This window comes from Cyanistes caeruleus, chromosome 15 (genome assembly GCF_971803275.1).
Source record: "Cyanistes caeruleus chromosome 15, bCyaCae1.hap1.1, whole genome shotgun sequence".
Classification (NCBI taxonomy): Eukaryota; Metazoa; Chordata; class Aves; order Passeriformes; family Paridae; genus Cyanistes; species Cyanistes caeruleus.
The window spans coordinates 6,437,992-6,455,335 of NC_141715.1; the positions used below are offsets into that span (position 1 = coordinate 6,437,992).

At 57.5% G+C, this 17,344-nt stretch overlaps 1 protein-coding gene across 9 annotated transcripts; it reads left to right on the forward strand.

Annotated features, from left to right (window-relative positions):
• Positions 1-866: 866 nt before the first annotated feature.
• ANXA6 (annexin A6) lies at positions 867-17,273 on the forward strand. Of its 9 annotated transcripts, none has more exons than XM_086851428.1 (26): positions 867-1,200; positions 1,524-1,577; positions 3,631-3,693; positions 6,323-6,407; positions 6,558-6,652; positions 6,811-6,924; positions 7,010-7,100; positions 7,213-7,292; positions 7,369-7,425; positions 7,572-7,665; positions 7,748-7,843; positions 8,091-8,149; positions 8,422-8,544; positions 8,712-8,770; positions 9,197-9,272; positions 10,163-10,244; positions 10,463-10,557; positions 10,989-11,102; positions 11,514-11,604; positions 12,016-12,095; positions 12,295-12,366; positions 14,935-15,031; positions 15,331-15,426; positions 15,704-15,762; positions 16,488-16,610; positions 16,915-17,273. In XM_086851428.1, exons 3-26 carry the CDS (start codon positions 3,676-3,678, stop codon positions 16,972-16,974), a joined length of 2,016 nt encoding a protein of 671 aa, XP_086707554.1. In that variant the 5' UTR covers positions 867-1,200; positions 1,524-1,577; positions 3,631-3,675; the 3' UTR covers positions 16,975-17,273. The 9 variants fall into 9 exon arrangements, with proteins under 9 accessions (XP_086707554.1, XP_086707553.1, XP_023791703.1 ...); XM_023935931.2 differs by lacking the exon at positions 1,524-1,577 and adding an exon at positions 14,095-14,112 and having other exon boundaries at positions 932-1,200; positions 12,295-12,348; XM_086851432.1 differs by having other exon boundaries at positions 1,013-1,200; positions 12,295-12,348.
• Positions 17,274-17,344: the final 71 nt, after the last annotated feature.

The following is a 17,344-nucleotide window of genomic DNA, read 5'->3' on the forward strand; positions in this document are numbered from 1 at the left end:
CAGCACAGGGTGAACAAAGCCGTGCTTGTCACCCACGCCATCTCACACGAGGGAGGTCTCCAGATACCAATGCCAGCCCAAGGGAACATTGCTGAGGGAAAAACAGGGCAGGAAGGAGCAGCCAGCGCTAGGAGGCCGTGAGGGTCTCCCCTGCCAGGCTCCTCCAGGGGAGCACAGCCCTATGGCTGCATGCCAGCCGTCCAGCATGTCCCAGCCTGGGCCCACACTGCCCAGCTCAGGCAGGGCTGAGCAGCTCAGCTGCCCTGCAGCCTCAGAGAGATGCTCAAACCACTGGGTACCACCAGGGCTGGGATGCCTGAAAGGTTACACACCAGCAGCCTTCAGCATCTCCAGGGCTCCGTGGGTTTATCTGCTCTGGCTGGTGTCAGACACCACCGGCCGTGGCTCCTGGGAAGCCCCACCAGCTCCTCCAGCCCTGCTGAGGCCTCTGTGCAGGCTGGCAAAGGGTGGTGCCAAAGGAGCCGGGTTAAACGTGGGTGAGGCACAGAAGGAAACGGCCTCGGGGCACTGCAAGCAACGGTACAGCCTGCCAGAAGCATCCTGGAGAGACTCATCCTGCACCCCATCCGTGTCTGCAGCACGGGAAGAAAGGATTGGGTGGAAAACCATCGTGCCAGCTCGGGTCCAGCCCCGTGGGTGCTCATTGCAGAGCCTTGGTCAGCACCTCCCTCCTTAAGCGGGCCCTGGGAGAACAAGGTCGGGCCATTCTTCCCTCCTCAGGCTCCTGCAGAGAGTCAGGGATGGACATTTCCCAGCCTTGAGCAGGGAAGGGTGTGATTCGGTGCAGGAGGAGGTGGCTGGCGGCAGGACCGGGAGGGGTGCCCTGGAAACCAGGAAACCGCAGCAGTGGGGACAGAAGGGGCGACATTTCCGTAGCTGAAATGCAATCGCCGCTATTGCCTGGCAGTGTGCGTGTCACCGCTGCTGGCACAGCGCCCCTGGCCAGCCCAGCGGGGCTCTTGTGCCGGGGGCTCCGCACAGCGGGCAGGCTGGGCTGACTGGGGTGACACTGAGCGCCGCGGCTCCCCGAGGCCTGGCGTGGCACCGGGGGTGGGATGTGGCCCTGGCCGCGGCAGGCGGGGACTCGGGGGGCGGTCTCGCCGTGAGGAAACAGCTGCCGGCCAAGGACGAGCGCTCGGCCGCAGGAAGAGCCCGGGCGAGCGGAGGCTCCGCGCTGCGGTCAGTGCCCGCTGCGGGACGGGGCCGGGCGGCGCCGGCCGCTTTCCCCCGCAGCGGCCGGGGGGGAGGAAGGTCGTGCAAAGCCCTGGCCGGGCTGGGCGGTGAGCTGTGCAAGCGGAGGCTCCCTCCAAGGGGTGGCTGCAGGGGGAATCCCTGGGGTTCCGGGTTATTTTTATGAAAAATCTTTGCTTCTTGGCAAGCCGCGGGGGGCTGCGCTGCGGTGGGGCTGCGGGTCCCGCTGGGTGTGTCCCGGCCGGGATGCGCTTTGGTCCGTGCTTTGGTGCTGCGGCGGCTGGGAAACACCCATCCCTCCTTCCTTCCAGCTGGGATCCAAGCTGCGGACCCCCCCGGTTTGGTACCCAGCAGGTTTTGCGCAGGTAAATTCACCCCGCAGCTGCCCAGGGGCTCGGAGCTCCTGGAGGCCCGGGAGGCCTTTTGGCAGTAGGGTGGGGCAGGGAATTTTGGGGATGTCCGCAGCCCCACCGGGAGGATGGATGCAGGTATTTTTCTTAACCCGGGGAAGTTCAGGACAGCGGGTGTTGTGGTCTCTGTGCCGGGGAGCCCCGCAAGGCAGTCGGGCTCCTGGGGTGCAGCCCCTGAGCTCAGACCTTTGGAGAGGCTGGAGGTGCATTGCTGGTGGAACAGAGGCTTCCACAAAGGCTGTGCACATCATTGAGGATTCCTCACGGGATCCTCAATAACACACGTTTCTCCCTTGTTGGGTGGGGGGCAGGTGTACCCCCATGCTGGGCCACTGCTGCCCAAAGGACAGGGTGTGTTTGTCTGGGGTTTTTCCCGGGGCACAGGGATGGGGCACAGGGATGGGGCACAGGGATGGGGCACAGGGATGGGGTACAGGGATGGGGCACATGGATGGGGCACAGGGATGGGGCACAGGGATGGGGCACAGGGATAGGGCACAGGGATGGGGTACAGGGATGGGGCACAGGGATGGGGCACAGGGATGGGGCACAGGGATGGGGCACAGGGATAGGGCACAGGGATGGGGTACAGGGATGGGGCACAGGGATGGGGCACAGGGATGTGGCACAGGGATGGGGCACTACAAGGACAGGTCGGGGACTGGGTGTGCTCGGCGATTCTCCACCACCACCGAGATGAGCTGGGTGGTCTCAGCCCCGCTGGCACATGCATGGAGTGAGGGAGAACAGCCGTGCCATGCCGGATTTCCCCTCTGCCAGGAGGGTTCACGGCTTCATGTGCAGGCTCCGAAGTGGCGTTAACAGGCTGCATGTGCCTGGGGTGGGATCCCTGGCACCCATCCAGCATCCGGCCGCAGTGCAGCCCCACTGCATGTGGGGACCGTCCCGCAGCCAGGAGCCATGTGAAGGGGGTGAGGCTCACAGCCTCCCCAGCTGGAGAGGGAAAGGGAGGGGAAAGCAGCTCTGGGTTTCTGCAGAGCTTTCTCCCCTCAACCAGGGTGCCTGTGGGTGTTAAAAGCTTCCTGTACCCAAGCAGGGGGACCCAGCTGCACTGATGGCTCCAGGGCTGGGTTTCCCCTTGCATGGGTGCTCCTGCAGGGATGTGCAGCCAAGCCAGGGGAGTTCATGTGATTTCTCCTGCTCGCTCCATGGCATGAAACCGAACTCGTTTGGGGTCAGGAATCCCCCAGAGTGGCCCTGCTCTGCTTTGAATTTTTCTGCAACGTGTCTCAGAGGGAGGGTGAAGGAGCCAGGCGGGGCTGTGCCTCATGGCTGGCCTCAGCTGACACTCAGCGGTTCATTCATGGCTGGGCTCCATTTTCCAGCTGTTTTTCTCCCTCTACCAGCTTCCTCGGAGCAAATGGCGCTGCTGGGGGACTTTTTTTGAGAGCCCATACTGCAGTGGGTTGCAGTTATAAACGGTGCTGGTGTTAGAAAACAACCTGCAAGTTACCCTGGAAACCCAGCTGTGTTTGCTGGTCTCCAAGGATGTGTGGGACTGATGGTGGCCTTGATCGCTGCACAGAAACTCAGATAGTGGGGATAGTGTGGGGGCTGCCCAGCACCAGGTGACAAGGAAATGTCCCCAGCAGCTGCTAAAGCTGGGGTGGCCCCAGGGCTTGGGGCTGCAGGGGAGCAGAAGGGACATTGAGGGGTGCAGTGAGAAGGCCCAGCCCTGCAGAGGATGCTCGGCTTGTTTCCATGTATTCAGCACATTTTTCCCCTCTGGTTTCTCTTGGTGCTGGCAGGAAGCTGTGCAGCTGTGCACTGCCCCTGGCCTGTGGGGTCCCCTCAGAGCCAGATATCAAGGCTCAGTAAGCACAGGGTGGCTGGCAAAGCCCCTGTCCCTGAGCCATCCTGCAGCACCTGGCATTGCTCTCCCATGGGCAGCACAGCCACACCCCAGGAGGGAACAAACCCTCCCTTCTCTAACAGCACCTGCAGACAGGAGCCTGGCTCACACTGCCCTTTCTGTTCCCTTCCACAGCTCCTCCTTGCCCTCGTTCCAGAGTGATTTCCAGCTTGGGAAGCCATGGCACCCCAAGGAAAGGTAAGGGTGACCTCCACACTGCAGGGTTGGCTGCCGCAGGGCAGACCCCAGAGCTGGGGCAGGATCTCCAGCAGCAGCAAGGACGTGGTGACATGCACGGACACCATGCTGCCCTGAGCCTGTTTACATTCCTGACTCTCCAGCCAGTGCTGGATGTGATACAGATGGGGGAAGTGCTGGGCTGGGGAGCAGGGACAGCAAGGAGAAAAAATCCTTTTGGGACCACAGAGGGATGGGGAAGAGAAGCAGGGCCACGAGAAGGGGAGGAGAAGAGATATTGCACTGGGAATTTGGGCATTTGATGGAGAAAACACCCTCCTGATCATGTTGCAAGGCATGCAGCCCTGTTTGGGCCTTTCCCCTCTCCCCAGCCTGGATTGCTTCCCGCTCCAGACCGGGGCAGGTGCAGTGTGGCAGCTGGGTGAGCAGGTGCTCCCCTGTAGCCAGGAAAACATCTCAGTGTGGGTGGAAAGCCCTAGCTCGGTGGGCGGCTCAGTACAGCCTGCCTGCAGGCAGGGGAGGAGTCCCAGCCCAGAGCCTCCCTTCTCCACTGCTGGGAACAGGCTCTGCTTTCCATCCCCTGGAGAAATCAAACAATTATCTCCTCCAGCCTTACTACCCAAAGCTTCCTGCCCAGCTAAGGCAGTGGTTGCTCTAGGTGGGGAAACTGAGGCACAGTGCAGGTGAGCATTTTCCTGCAGTAAATGGTTTCCAGGACCACAAGCAGCCATGGGGTAGAAGAGAGTGAAGGCACACTGGGAATTTTGCTTCCACCCTCCTGGCCCCAGTGTGGCTTATTTTTAGCTGAGAGGTCCCGGACAGGCCAGGATGACTCAGAGGATGGAGGAGGGGAGGCAGGAGGCCCCTGGCAGCTGAAATAGGATGGAAAGTGGGATGGGGGTATGAAGAGTATGCAGTGGGTAGATGCTGTTTCCATCCTAACTGATGTTCCCCCACTTCCCTGGGGCTCATTCCCACAGAGAATGCAGGGAGTATGGGAATGCAGAACACTGAGCTCCTGCCTCAGTTTCCCTTGCCCCAGTAAGGCAGGCAGTTCATGCTTCAGTAGCTCAGCAGGCAGGAACACAGCCCTGCTCTTCCTCTCCATTTAACCACAGCAAACATTTTGACTTCCCTGTACCCTCCAGCCTCCCCTGTTCACTCCTGCTGCCTCCAGGCACCTCCTTTGCCTTGCAATTTATTTCCATCCCTGCAAGGCATGTGTGTGGGAGCAGCTTGTGCCAAGCCAGGAGGGCCTGGGAGCTGCCGGGAAGTGGGGCTAAATCCAGCTCTCCTGATGAATCACCTGCAATACGATCTGTCCCGTGCCCGCCTGCTTCCCTGGAAGGGCAGCATCTCCTTCTTGGTCCCTGCCACATGGAGCACCAGTGCCAGCAGCTCCTCCCAAGAGGGCCTGTGGCATGTGCCCAGTTTCTCTCTGGCAAACAGGAGGAGAGAGGCTGGTTTGTTTCTGAAGGTGCTGGGTGGGATGTGCAGCAGAGCTGTTGTGCTGTGACACTGGGATGGGACCCAGGAGGGTGGTGAGTATGGAGCTGCCCTGAGTCCACCTCCTTGGGTTCATTCCTGGAGGCACTTCCTGGGCCAGGGACATTGATGTTGGTCTTCTCCGAGGATGTGCTGGCTTTAGATGTCCATGCTGGCAGCAGGCCTGGGCTCTTCTACAGCTCCTGAGGATCTTAAAGAAGCCGTGCAGCAGATCCTGAGCAGATGAGCCCAGGGAAGTGCACATACCCAGCTGGCACATGGTACAAGCAGAGCCAAAGGAGGATGCTCAGTTTCCCAGGGTTCTGACACAGCTGACAGCCCCAGCTCAGCTCCCAGCTCCCTCCTGTTTCTCAGCAAGACTGCAGAGGAAATGCTGCTGCTCACTTCTTCCCACTCCGTGCTTCTGGTGGGGACATATCCCTGTTCTCTATGTGGGGCCAGGATGGTTTCACATCTGCTTCCACCCAGACTGGTGCTGATCTCATTCAGAGTCCAGCTCCAGGCTCCCATGGGGTGAATTCCCCTGGACAAAGCTGACCTGGGAAGGGGGATTTTGGTCCTTCCTTTTTCCTGAGGTCTCTTCTGGAGGTGTCATTCCTGGGGTCCCTGTTGTGCAGTCTGGAAGTGGCAGAAGAGCAGATAGAAGTGGATTATATCAATCCTCAGGATTTTTCAGGCTCTCAGGAAAGTCTTTCCCAATATCCAGGACTTCTGCTCCAACCCATTGGATCAGCCTGGGTCCCATGGGAGTTCATGCTGGAGCATGAACTGTTCATGTTGGCAGCTCTGGTGCTTCTCAGTGTTTTCCACTTAGCAGTCCATTTGTGCCTGTAAATTTGTCTCATTGCTTGGAGGCCATGCAGAGCCCAGGCATCCTCAGCATCCAGAGTGGTTCCTTGCTTGCAACAGGCACTGGAAAATTAATTCCCTCTGTAGGGAGAGCAAATGGGAAAGGAAACAACTGCAGAGGAGAACAACTGTTTATGTCTGAGGCTGAGCTTTGCCTTGGGCAACCTGAGCCACAACAGATGTCACCTCAACCCTGCTCTGCTTCAACTTCTATTTCCCCAATTGCACTGGGGCTGCTCCTTCCTCTTGTACCTTCTCCCCTCCTTTCCCATAGGTCTACAGGGGCTCAGTGAAGGATTTCCAGGGCTTTGACGCCAACCAGGATGCAGAGGCCTTGTACAATGCCATGAAAGGATTTGGTATGGATGCTCCTCCAGACTACCCCAAGCTCTCCTGGTTTCCTTTCCTCCCTGGAGCCAGCTTGGCTCTGCTTTTTCCTCCCAGCCCCACCTCCAGAGCAGCTTTGGGCACAGCAGGGTGGCTGTGGTGACTCCTGGCTCTCCCCACAGGCAGTGACAAGGAGGCCATCCTCGACCTGATCACATCCAGAAGCAACAAGCAGCGGGTGGAGATCTGCCAAGCCTACAAATCCCTCTATGGGAAGGTAAAGCCAGGAACACTCCCTGGCCCGTGCCCCCACTGCAAACACAAGTGGTCCTGGCTGCCACCACCCAGCCCACGCAGGGACCCACTGCTCCCTGGACCCACTTGGAGATGCTGTGGAGCAAAGGATCCCCCAGCCCCTTTCTCCCCCTCCACCAGGACCTCATTGCAGACCTGAAGTACGAGCTGACCGGGAAGTTTGAGCGGCTGATCGTGAGCTTGATGCGGCCCCCAGCTTACGGAGATGCCAAAGAGATCAAAGATGCCATCTCGGTAAGGGGTGGGCACACCCCCCAGGGCCCCTCTGAGGACACCCCAGCCAGCCCCACGGCTCATGGGGCTGTGTCTCTGCCCCCAGGGCGTTGGCACGGATGAGAAGTGCCTCATTGAGATCCTCGCCTCCCGCACCAACCAGCAGATCCATGACCTGGTGGCTGCCTACAAAGATGGTGAGGGCTGAGAAAGGGCAGGGGCTGCCCTGTGTCCCCTTGGGCCACAAAAAGGGCACAGGTGAAGGGATCCAGCTCTCCATGTCTGACGTCTTCCCTTCCTCTTCCCCAGCCTATGAGAGAGACCTGGAAGCTGACATTGTTGGAGATACATCGGGTCACTTCAAGAAGATGCTCGTTGTTCTGCTTCAGGTATGTCCATCTGTCCAGCATCTGTAGGTGGTGGGTGCCTGTGCCCTGCAGGGCTGAGCCCATCTCTCTCTCACAGGGTGCCAGGGAAGAGGATGATGTGGTGAGCGAGGACTTGGTGGAGCAGGATGCCAAGGTGAGGCTTGGTGGGTCACTGTGATAGGTGGTATCTGGGCAAGGATGGAGCTGGTGGCACTGGGACATCTGGATTTAGGCTGCAGGTGGGTGGGTGCCAAGGGCAGCACCCTGAGTCAGGCTGTGCTACCTTCTCCATCCCACAAGGACCTGCTGGAAGCTGGCGAGCTGAAATGGGGCACGGATGAGGCCCAGTTCATCTACATCCTTGGCCGGAGGAGCAGGCAGCATCTCCGCCTGGGTGAGCATCACCTGCAGGCTCAGGGTGGGCCTGAACATAACTTAGCAGTTTCTGCAGGCATTTCCTTGCTCTCATCCCACAGTCTTTGATGAATATCTGAAGATTGCTGGGAAGCCCATTGAGAGGAGCATCCGGGGAGAGCTCTCTGGTGACTTTGAGAAGCTGATGTTGGCTGTGGGTAAGCCAGCCCTGCATGAGGATCCTGGAAAAACACACCACTGCCCTTCCTGGACTGGGAGGGCTCAGCACTGGGGCCAGCAGAGTCAGGGCTGTGGCTGTACCTGGTATCAGGGAGCTCAGGGAGGCTCCTTCAGGGTGGGTGGGGATGCTGGCTGTGGTTCCCATGGGGTGTGGGTGCTCAGAGACTGGGGGCACTGGTGAAGCTGGGTGCTGGCATCCCTCACCACACCTCAATTTCCCTGCAGTGAAATGCATCAGAAGCACAGCAGAGTATTTTGCTGAAAGGCTCTACAAGGCCATGAAGGTGAGTGGATTTTCCCTTCTCTGTAGGGTCTCCCCAGCACTGCAGGGATCTGGCCAGAGGAGGGGTCCCCTTGCCATGGGGTGCTGCTGGAGAGCAGGGTGACACAGGTCCATGAAGGCAGGACTTAAGTGACCTGGGCTCTCTGCCCTTTCCTCCAAAGAATTTATTCCTCCAGAATCAGGGCTGGATAGAAATCAGATAGAGGGTTTCATGTGTGATGGGCTGAGATGCTTGGCCATCCCAGGCTTGATGTGGGGGTTGCTCCACTGCAGGGCCTGGGCACGAGAGACAACACGCTGATCCGCATCATGGTGTCCCGCAGCGAGATCGACATGCTGGACATCCGGGAGGTGTTCAGGACCAAGTATGAGAAATCTCTCTACAACATGATCAAGGTAACTGCTGGGGTTCCCCACTCACCCTCCAAGCAGCTGCTGGTGCTGCCTCCCTGACGATGCCTGTGCCCCTGGGAGGGCTGTGCTGGGTGTCCATCTCTGAGGACACAGTTCACTGCCTTGACTCTACCTACTGCATGGTTCTCTGTCTCCATCTGCCTTTCCAGGAGGACACATCTGGGGAGTACAAGAAGGCTCTGCTGAAGCTGTGTGGAGGGGATGATGAGTAAGACCACTAGTGACCCCCCTTCGTCCCTCTTCATCCCCTTGGTGCTGGGTACAACATCTGGGTCAAAGCCTGGTGGAGCACCTGCACCAACAGCACCCACAGTGACTGGTTGGGTACAGGGGGCCCTGTGCCCCTCTGCATGGCCAGCCACACTGTCGTGGTTCCTTCTTGGCACGTGGGAGCCCTGCAGGGCAGGGCCAAACCCCTGGAGGGAGGATGCTCTGGTGGGGAAGGTTGGGATTCACCACACATTTCCTCCCATTCCCACCCATCCAGCCCCACAGCAAGCACCTGGCTCCTGCCCCTGTGCCCAGTGGATACAAAACACCCCTTGTGGAGGAGCAAGACAGGGTGAGGGGGGGGCTGTTTGCAGGTGCAGGGCCCCATGGCTCACTGTCCCCTGTCCTTGCCCTCCCATTGCAGTGCTGCAGGTGAGTTCTTCCCCGAGGCGGCGCAGGTGGCCTATCGGATGTGGGAGCTTAGTGCGGTCAAAGTAGAGGTCAGCACCCCCAGCCCCCCTGCACCCCCTCTGTGCTGCCTGCCAGCTTGGGACCCCTGGCTGCTCCTCTCTGCCATGGGGCACAGCCAGCCCCACACCTTTGCTCTGACTCTCGCTCCCCAGCTTCTCTTGATGCCGTTCTCTGGTTTTGGGGTACGAGATGGGCAAGATGTAACCATGGCAGGGCTGGCTGCCCCCCGTGGCCGCCACTAACCCCCTCCTCTCTCTGAGGCCTTCCTCCCTCGTGGCAGTGGGTCCTGCATGTCTCTGCAATGCATCACATGCAGCCCTGGCTCCAGTGCCCACCAAAGAACTCCTGCCCCCTGGGGCAGCCCAGAGCTGGCCAGGGCATGGCTGCAGTATGGGGAGAAGCAGCCTGCATGCAGCTGAAGCTCCCACAATGGGGTGCTTTGGGATGTGCAGAAAATACATCCTGAGCCCTACACAACACTGTGAGGATGGAGATGTGTTTGGAGCTGTAAGGACACAGGAGGATAGGACTGTGGGGCAGGAGTGGGCATCCTTTCAGTGACTGCTCTTCTGTCTCTCAGTGACATTACCAGCCTAGGCTGAGATGTTCCAGGCTAGGGCAGGCAGGTGTGACACTGGGCAGGACACAGAGACTCCAGGGACTGTCTGTTGCTCTCTTCTTCCTGCTCTGTGCTGGTCTGGCTATGGTTTGCCCCTTAATGGAAGTGGTGGGGGGATCCTCACTGATCCCCAGGTGCTTGCACTAACACAGAACCTGCTTTGGCCTCAGCTTGCTGGGTGGCACCTTTCCTCCTCTCCATCTCCTCTCCATCCCTCCCTCTCTCCATCCCTTCATCCCTTCCTCCCTCCCTCTCATCTCGAGGGGGCTGGAGAACATAAACCCCTCTCTGCATCCACAGCTGCGAGGAACAGTGCAGCCAGCAGGAGACTTCAACGATGATGGGGACGCGCAGGTGCTGAGGAAGGCGATGAAGGGCCTGGGTAAGTGGGGACTGTGAGTTTCATCCCTTCCTGCTGCTCCTCACCCGCTCTTGGGGCAGAAAATCCATCCTGGCCCACACAGGGCTGCATGGAAACCCCAGGGGGAATAGAGATGGAGCTGGGGGAGCTTTCCCTTCCCTGCCTACCCCGTTTGTGTGGCAGTGTGGCCATGATCAGAGGTGACATGGTGACACAGTGTGGCTCTGCTGTCATTGCAGGCACAGACGAAGGGGCCATCATAGACGTGCTGACCAAGAGGAGCAACGCCCAGAGACAACAGATCCTAAAGGCTTACAAAGCTCATTATGGCAGGGTACTGCAGCCTCCATCCCACCCTGCTTCCTCCTGCCCACATCCTGTCCCCTTTCCACTTGGAGATCAGCCCCTCACTGAAAGGAATCTTGCCCAGGGAGCAGTGGGCAGCTGGGGCACACTCACATGCCCTGGCATGACTCCCCCAAGGGAGACAGAGTTGTCATAGCAGCCTCCCACTCTGGGTGCCCCACCAGCCCAAGCGAGGGTGTGCCTTCCCTTCACTTGCCCCATCCTCAGCTCCACACAGAGGACTCCAGAGCCAGAATCTCCCCAGAGCCACCCAAATATGTGACTTTAAACTGCTCCAAGGGTTTTCACAGATGTCTCCACGCCCTATGCTCTCCTCTCCTTTTTTTTCTCTCATGTTGCCTCAACTGGTCCATCCCTGCAGAAGCAGCTGGGGGCTGAACCCTCAAATGCTTTTTGCAGGACCTGATGGCAGACCTGAAATCTGAGCTGTCTGGCAGCTTGGCCAAGCTGATCCTCGGGCTGATGCTGACACCGGCGCAGTATGATGCCAAGCAACTGAGGAAGGCTGTGGAGGTAATTGTCACACTGCTGGTGACCCAGGGCTGTTAACACCCACAGTTTCACATGCCCCAGGGTCTCATCTCCTATGGAGAAGTGAAAAAAAGATCAGAAAGCACCAGGACAAAGACCTGGTTTGCACTCAAGAGTTGCATGCTTTGCAGCCCAGCATGCTCAGCCAGCTGGTAGCCACAGGGGAGCCAGGGTAGGGGCAAACCAGTGACATGCACTGGTATCCACCAGTCACACCAGTTGGGAGCCCACTAGCAGCATACTTGGACACTTCTGTGTTGATTCCTACCAGCCCTTGGGGCCATTTGCTGGACATAGACCTGGACCCCTCCTTGCCTGGCACTGCAGGGCAGTGCCATCATGTCCCCATCTGATGTTGGCACCTGCAGCACCCACCGTGCCACTCTCTTCCAGGGGGCCGGCACAGATGAGAGCGTCCTCATCGAAATCATGGCCACACGGAACAACCAGGAGATCAGGGCTATCAACGAGGCATATCAGGAAGGTAGGACACAGGAGGGATGGGGGGAGCACCCAGGTTCTGGGCACAGATCACTTTGTACAAGGCCTTTCCAGAGCCTTGTCTCTGGGTTGGGTTCCATGGCTTGGTGCTGTGATGTTAGTCCCTCCAGCAGAGCGCTGGTCCTCGCCTCTCTCCATCTCGTGACATGCCCCAGCTCTGCCATCAGTGTTTCCTTCCCTGAGAGCTCTTTCACAACGATCCTATTTCCCCCAGAGTGCCTGGAGCAAGAGGCTTTGCTTGTGCTCAGGGCATTAGAACTGCTGGGGTGATCCCCTCTACCCTGGGTAGATGGAGGCATCTGCTTCAGCCACGCTTTCCATGGGGATCACGGGCACAACAGGCACTGGTGGGTGGGAAGCTGAGGCGCAGGGCTCAGCCATCCCTTCTCCACAGCCTACCACAAGAGCCTGGAAGATGACCTGAGCTCTGATACATCAGGCCATTTCAAGAGGATTCTCGTCTCCCTGGCTCTGGTAAGGGCAGCTTTCATTGTGTCTTCTCCTCTCCCTGCCACAGGCAGTGCTGGGGGTCTGGAAGGACAGTGGCTGGAGAAGACAGAGCATCACTCCCTGGCTGGGCAGTGCTGCTGGAGTCTGTCTGCCACTCCCTCACTTGGGGCTCTCCCAGGAGATGTCCCCTCTCCATCTTCATGACTTTTGTATCCAACTACAGGGCAACCGTGATGAAGGACCAGACAACCCTGCACAGGCACATGAAGATGCCAAGGTAAGACCCATATTGGCAGTGCTCTTGTGGACTTTGCATTAAAAAAATAGAAGAGGATGTTGCATGCCCTGGTCTGGAATTGACATTCTCAGGGAAGCAAATGCTGCTGGGCTAGGTCTCTGTAAACTGCAGGGGGAGATGCCAGCTGAAATGACCCTCTTGGAAGTAGAGCTCCCATGCCTGGTTCCTGAAGCCCTTGACACTGCTGCTTCATGCATGGGGAGAGCAGTCCCAGGGAGTTCCCAACCAGTAGGCTGCAGCCTTTTTTGTGCAGAGCTGCCCCTCTGGGGTTCAGCAACACACACTGATGGTGAAATTTGGCTCTTGAGCTGCAAACACTGCTTTGGGCTGGTCTGCAGGAGCCACCCACCTCCGTGTTTTGTGCAGGGGGCAGCCCTGACACGCTGGCATGCTCCAAACCTCTCCTGGGCTGTGGTGAGACACAACTGGAGGGAGAAGGCTGAGCAACCAGAAGCAGTGCAGGGGGGTGTGGGGGTGATTCCCTAGCTCAGCTCCTGGTCCCAGGAGAGCTGTGACCCACAGGCTGTGTTCCCTGACCTCCTGTTCCTCAGAGCTGCATCTTTTCTATTAGGGGCTGGGAAGATCTGTGCAGGGTCAAACCAGAGCTCTTGCTTGGCTGTCCTGTGCCAGCGCTGGATGTTCCAATGCACGGGAGAGCATCACAGCATTCCCAGCAGGGCTGCTGCCAGCAGAGGGAGTGGATGCTGTGCTGCCTGTGTCCCTGTGTGTGCACTGCTTGTACCTGTCACACTCTCTGCCTGTTCTCTGCCCAGGCACTGCCTGCACCCTGCCACACTCTCTGCCACGATCTCTGCTGCTGATGCCTTTTCAGGACTACCTAAAACAGGCCAGACAAAATTAAGGGAATAAAAAGCAGTTAAAAAGCAGTTATTGGAGGGCCTTCAGATACCTTTAGGGCACATGTAGCCCCCCAGGGGCTACACCCAAAAATGGACAATGGGTCATGGGTTTTCATACTTTTATAAGTTTGGTCCATTTTCACATTGGGGGTTAATCTTCCAATTGCAGCTTCAGGTAATGAAGACATTCACCCCAAGTTGGCTCCCCCCAAACTCACTTTTGTTTACATTCCTTGTGGCCTGAGACAGTAAGGTGTCCTTGATTACCAGGCCTAGAGAGGAATTGTTTTGTCTGACTAAAATGGGAAAGCAGCAGCTAGCGCTCTGTATGGAGTTTAGAGTTATATATTAAAAATTGCAGGATAACAAATATATGAAAGATATAAAAGCTAAAATCCTAAGGCATCAGTACTCATTCACTGCCTGCACCCCTGCTGCATGTGCTGCTGCCCACCTCACCCTGCTGCACAGAGAGAGCCAGGCATGACATGCACAGGGACGAGCCAGCCGGGTGGCACCTGACCTGGCACCACGCTGTATTTTGTCAGCAAAGCTGCCCTTCCCCTCATCCCACTGGCAGAGGTGGGCAGGCTGGTGGAAACCAGCCTAGAGCCAAGCAAGGATGGCATCCAAGCTCCAGGGCTGGGGGACTCACTTTGTTTGGCCAAAGACCACCCTCTGAAGGTTCTGGTGTAGAGGCCAAACTGGAGGAGGACACAGGTCCTGCTCATGGGGAAGCAGGGGACCTGGGGACAGGTAGTTTTAAGGGATTTTGCTAGACTTCCCTTGCTTTGTCAGTGAAAGATAAAGGTTGAGCAGTACCTTCTGACCCTGTTGTCTTCCTGTCTCTCTCTCTCTCTACCAGGTTGTTGCTGAGACCCTGGTGAGTGCCTGCCTTTTGCTCCTCACCCTTCTGCATGTTTGAAGGGATGCTGCAGTCCTGGGGTGCAGGGCTGGGGCTGCAATTGCAGCCCCACCAGCCAGGCCTTTCTGACCACATGGGCTATGCTCACTGGCTTGGGATTCTGGTGTCCTTGTATCAGGACAGGGGACAAGGGGACAGATGGGACCTGCAATGAGGGCATTTCCCTGCAGCATGGGGCAGGAAAGGGGGGAAGCCATCTGCCCTTCCCTTGGGGACCAAGCCTGCCCGCTGCCTGTGTGTGGGACCCATGTTCCAGGTAGTGTGGGACTTGGGACTTGGGGCTGGCTTCCCTGGCTCCCCAAAAGGAACTGAGGAAGGGATGACTCTCCTGCAATATCCTAATGAATGAGATGAGCACAGCCTCCCACTGATGCCTACAGAGGAATGGCAGCTGTTTCCTTCATGGGCAGCACTGTTGTACCCCAGGGTGGCTTCTGTGTCTGGCAGCCCTGAATTTCCTCTTCAGGTGGTGTTGGTCACCCCTGAAACATCCTCCACAAAGGACAAAAATGGTCTTAACCAGGAGCATTGCAGAGCTTTTTCCATAAAAACTGGAAAACATACTTTCTTAGAGATAATCTGTGAGTGTGCAGCTTCACATCTGTGCAGCGGAAATGCCTTTTTTAGGGGGAAAAACTCCCCAGCTATTTTCCTGCTCATAAATGGTGACCCTCATTACAAAAGGGTTTCCTGGCTGTCCCAGGAAGAGCTGTTTGACACCTGTGTCCCTCTCTGCTATGTTCATCTCTCTGCGTCCCTCATCACTCTGTTCTCTCGCAGAAACTTGCGGATGTCTCCAGCAATGACTCCAGTGATTCCCTGGAGACTCGATTCCTCAGCATCCTCTGCACCCGCAGCTACCCCCACCTCTGCAGAGGTAGGATCACAGTCCTCCATCAACTGCAACACAAGTGCTTGGATTTGGGCTGGGGGGGAGATGGGGAGATGGGGGTCCCCTCAAGGCTGAGCCCTGCCTCACCAGCTGTGCTGGGGATGAGGCAGTCAGTGGGAGGAGATGGTATAGCCTGGCATTTGGGGTGGCTTGTTGAAGTCACCCAAGCCTGCTCTGGTCCCACCTGGTCCAGAAGTCTCCACGGCTGAGGCTCAAGTCTCCCAGGTGCCCAGGGCTGGGATGGAACAGCTCAGCAGTGACCCTTTCCTCTCCCCCATCCCCAGTGTTCCAGGAGTTCATCAAAATGACCAACCACGACGTGGAGCACGCCATCAAGAAGCGGATGTCGGGAGATGTGAGGGACGCCTTCGTGGCCATCGGTCAGTGCTCCCTCTGGACAGGGCTCCCCACAGGGCAGGCAGCCCCTTTAGCTGTCACTGCCAAGGCAGTGAGGCAGCAGATTCCCGCTGCCATTGGGCCATGGAGACTCCCAGTGGGGCATGGGCTTGGGGCACTTAGAGAGTCCCCAGAGACGGCCAGGCCTGCACCCATGTACCAAGGAGGGGTTGCGACTGAGGCAGTGGTGCCACAGCTCCTTGCTGTGGTGTGTCCCCTGGGTGCCATGAACCCACTTTCTGTCCCCTCTGTGTGTTGCAGTCCGGAGTGTGAAGAACAAGCCGGCTTTCTTTGCTGACAAGCTCTACAAGTCCATGAAGGTGAGGGCAGACCCTCCTGGGGCTGGGCTATGGGAGAGAGTTGTACTGGGATTTCCTGGGACTGTGCTTTAACTCCCTGAAAGGGATGGAGTTTGTCCTCTGGCTGTCCCTTAGGGAGTAGGGAGGGCTGAGCTCAAAGCAACACTTGGGGTTATCAGGAGAAGTGTCAGGCTGATGTCTTGTTCACAGCAAGTCCAGCGTATGTCCAAGGAGAGATCATAGAACAGTTAGGGTTGGAAAGGACCTTTAATGGTCATGTAGTCCAATTCCCTGCAATAGGCAGGGACATCTTCAAGACAGCTTAAGGCCCCATCCAACTGGCCATGAATGTTTCCACAGAGTGGAGATCCACCACCTTTCTGGGAAACTTGGGTCAGTTTCACCACCCATATAGTAAACAATTTCTTCCTTGTAACTAGTCTGAATCTTCTCTTTTAACTTAAAACCATCACCCCATGTCTTATCACCTGCTAAAAAGTCTGTCCCCATCTTTCTAAAGCCCCTTTTAAGTATTAAAAGACTGCAATAAGGTCTCTCCAGAGCATTCTCTTCTTTAGGCTGACAACCCCAGTTCCCTCAGCCTTTTCTCACAGGACAGGTGTTCCAGCCTCATTTTTGTGGCCCTCCTGTGGGCCTGGTCCCCAGCTTGGTCTGTGCTGGAGATGCCAGGGGCATCTGTGAGCCCCAGTCCCTGCAGGGCTTTTTATTCAAACTCCCCCTTGCAGGGTGCTGGCACAGATGAGAGGACCCTGACCCGGATCATGATTTCTCGGAGCGAGATCGACCTACTCAACATCCGGGGCGAGTTCATAGACCTGTTTGACAAATCGCTGCACCACATGATTGAGGTGAGGGGACAGGGACATCCCTTCCTGGCTCTTCACCTTGTCTGGCTGAGTCCTGGCTCTGAGCCCTGAGGGGACCTGAGCCATGAGCGACACAAGGGCTGAGCATCTCCTGGGGAGGGGGAACCCGCCCCCATCAGCCCCAGTGCTGGCTGGTCTGGCTTTAGAGAGGATGTGCTGGCATCTTCCACTGCTGCAGGGATATCTGCAGAGTGTTCAGGGCATGGAGCTGTGCCTTCCCTGCGCCCAGCACCTTGGACCAGGCTTCCCCAGGGCTGGTTTTCTGACATGGCTCTCCCTCTTGCAGAAGGACACCTCTGGCGACTACCGAAAGGCTCTGCTGGCCCTGTGTGGCGGGGAGGACTAGGTGCCAGCTGGGGCCCTTTGTGTCTGAGCCAGCACACAGCCACTGCCTTGATGTCACCGCAGCTTCGGGGGCTTCAGGGGACACTCAGTCCCCTCCAGAGAACAACTCACTTTGCGCTGGAAAGCAGCACCACATTGCAAGCGGGGGAGTCTCGGGGAGGGGAGCAGAGGGGTCTGGGTAGGGAAATTGTCTGTCTTGAAGCAAAATAATTCATACCCGAACATGCCACTAAACCAAGGAATTTACCCAGATGGAAAAGACAATTTTAAATCTGATAAATAAAACCTCACTGTTGCTGACCCTGGGGCGAGAACATTTGACTTACTGGGGCAGGTTTGGCTGGGACTGAGAAGCCTTGGTGTCTCCTTGC

Coding starts and splice junctions, on each gene's coding strand:
- ANXA6 (XM_086851428.1), top strand. Junction 7,426..7,571: donor TGGTGGAGCAGGATGCCAAG/GTGAGGCTTGGT, acceptor CCATCCCACAAG/GACCTGCTGGAAGCTGGCGA. Junction 8,150..8,421: donor GGCTCTACAAGGCCATGAAG/GTGAGTGGATTT, acceptor GCTCCACTGCAG/GGCCTGGGCACGAGAGACAA.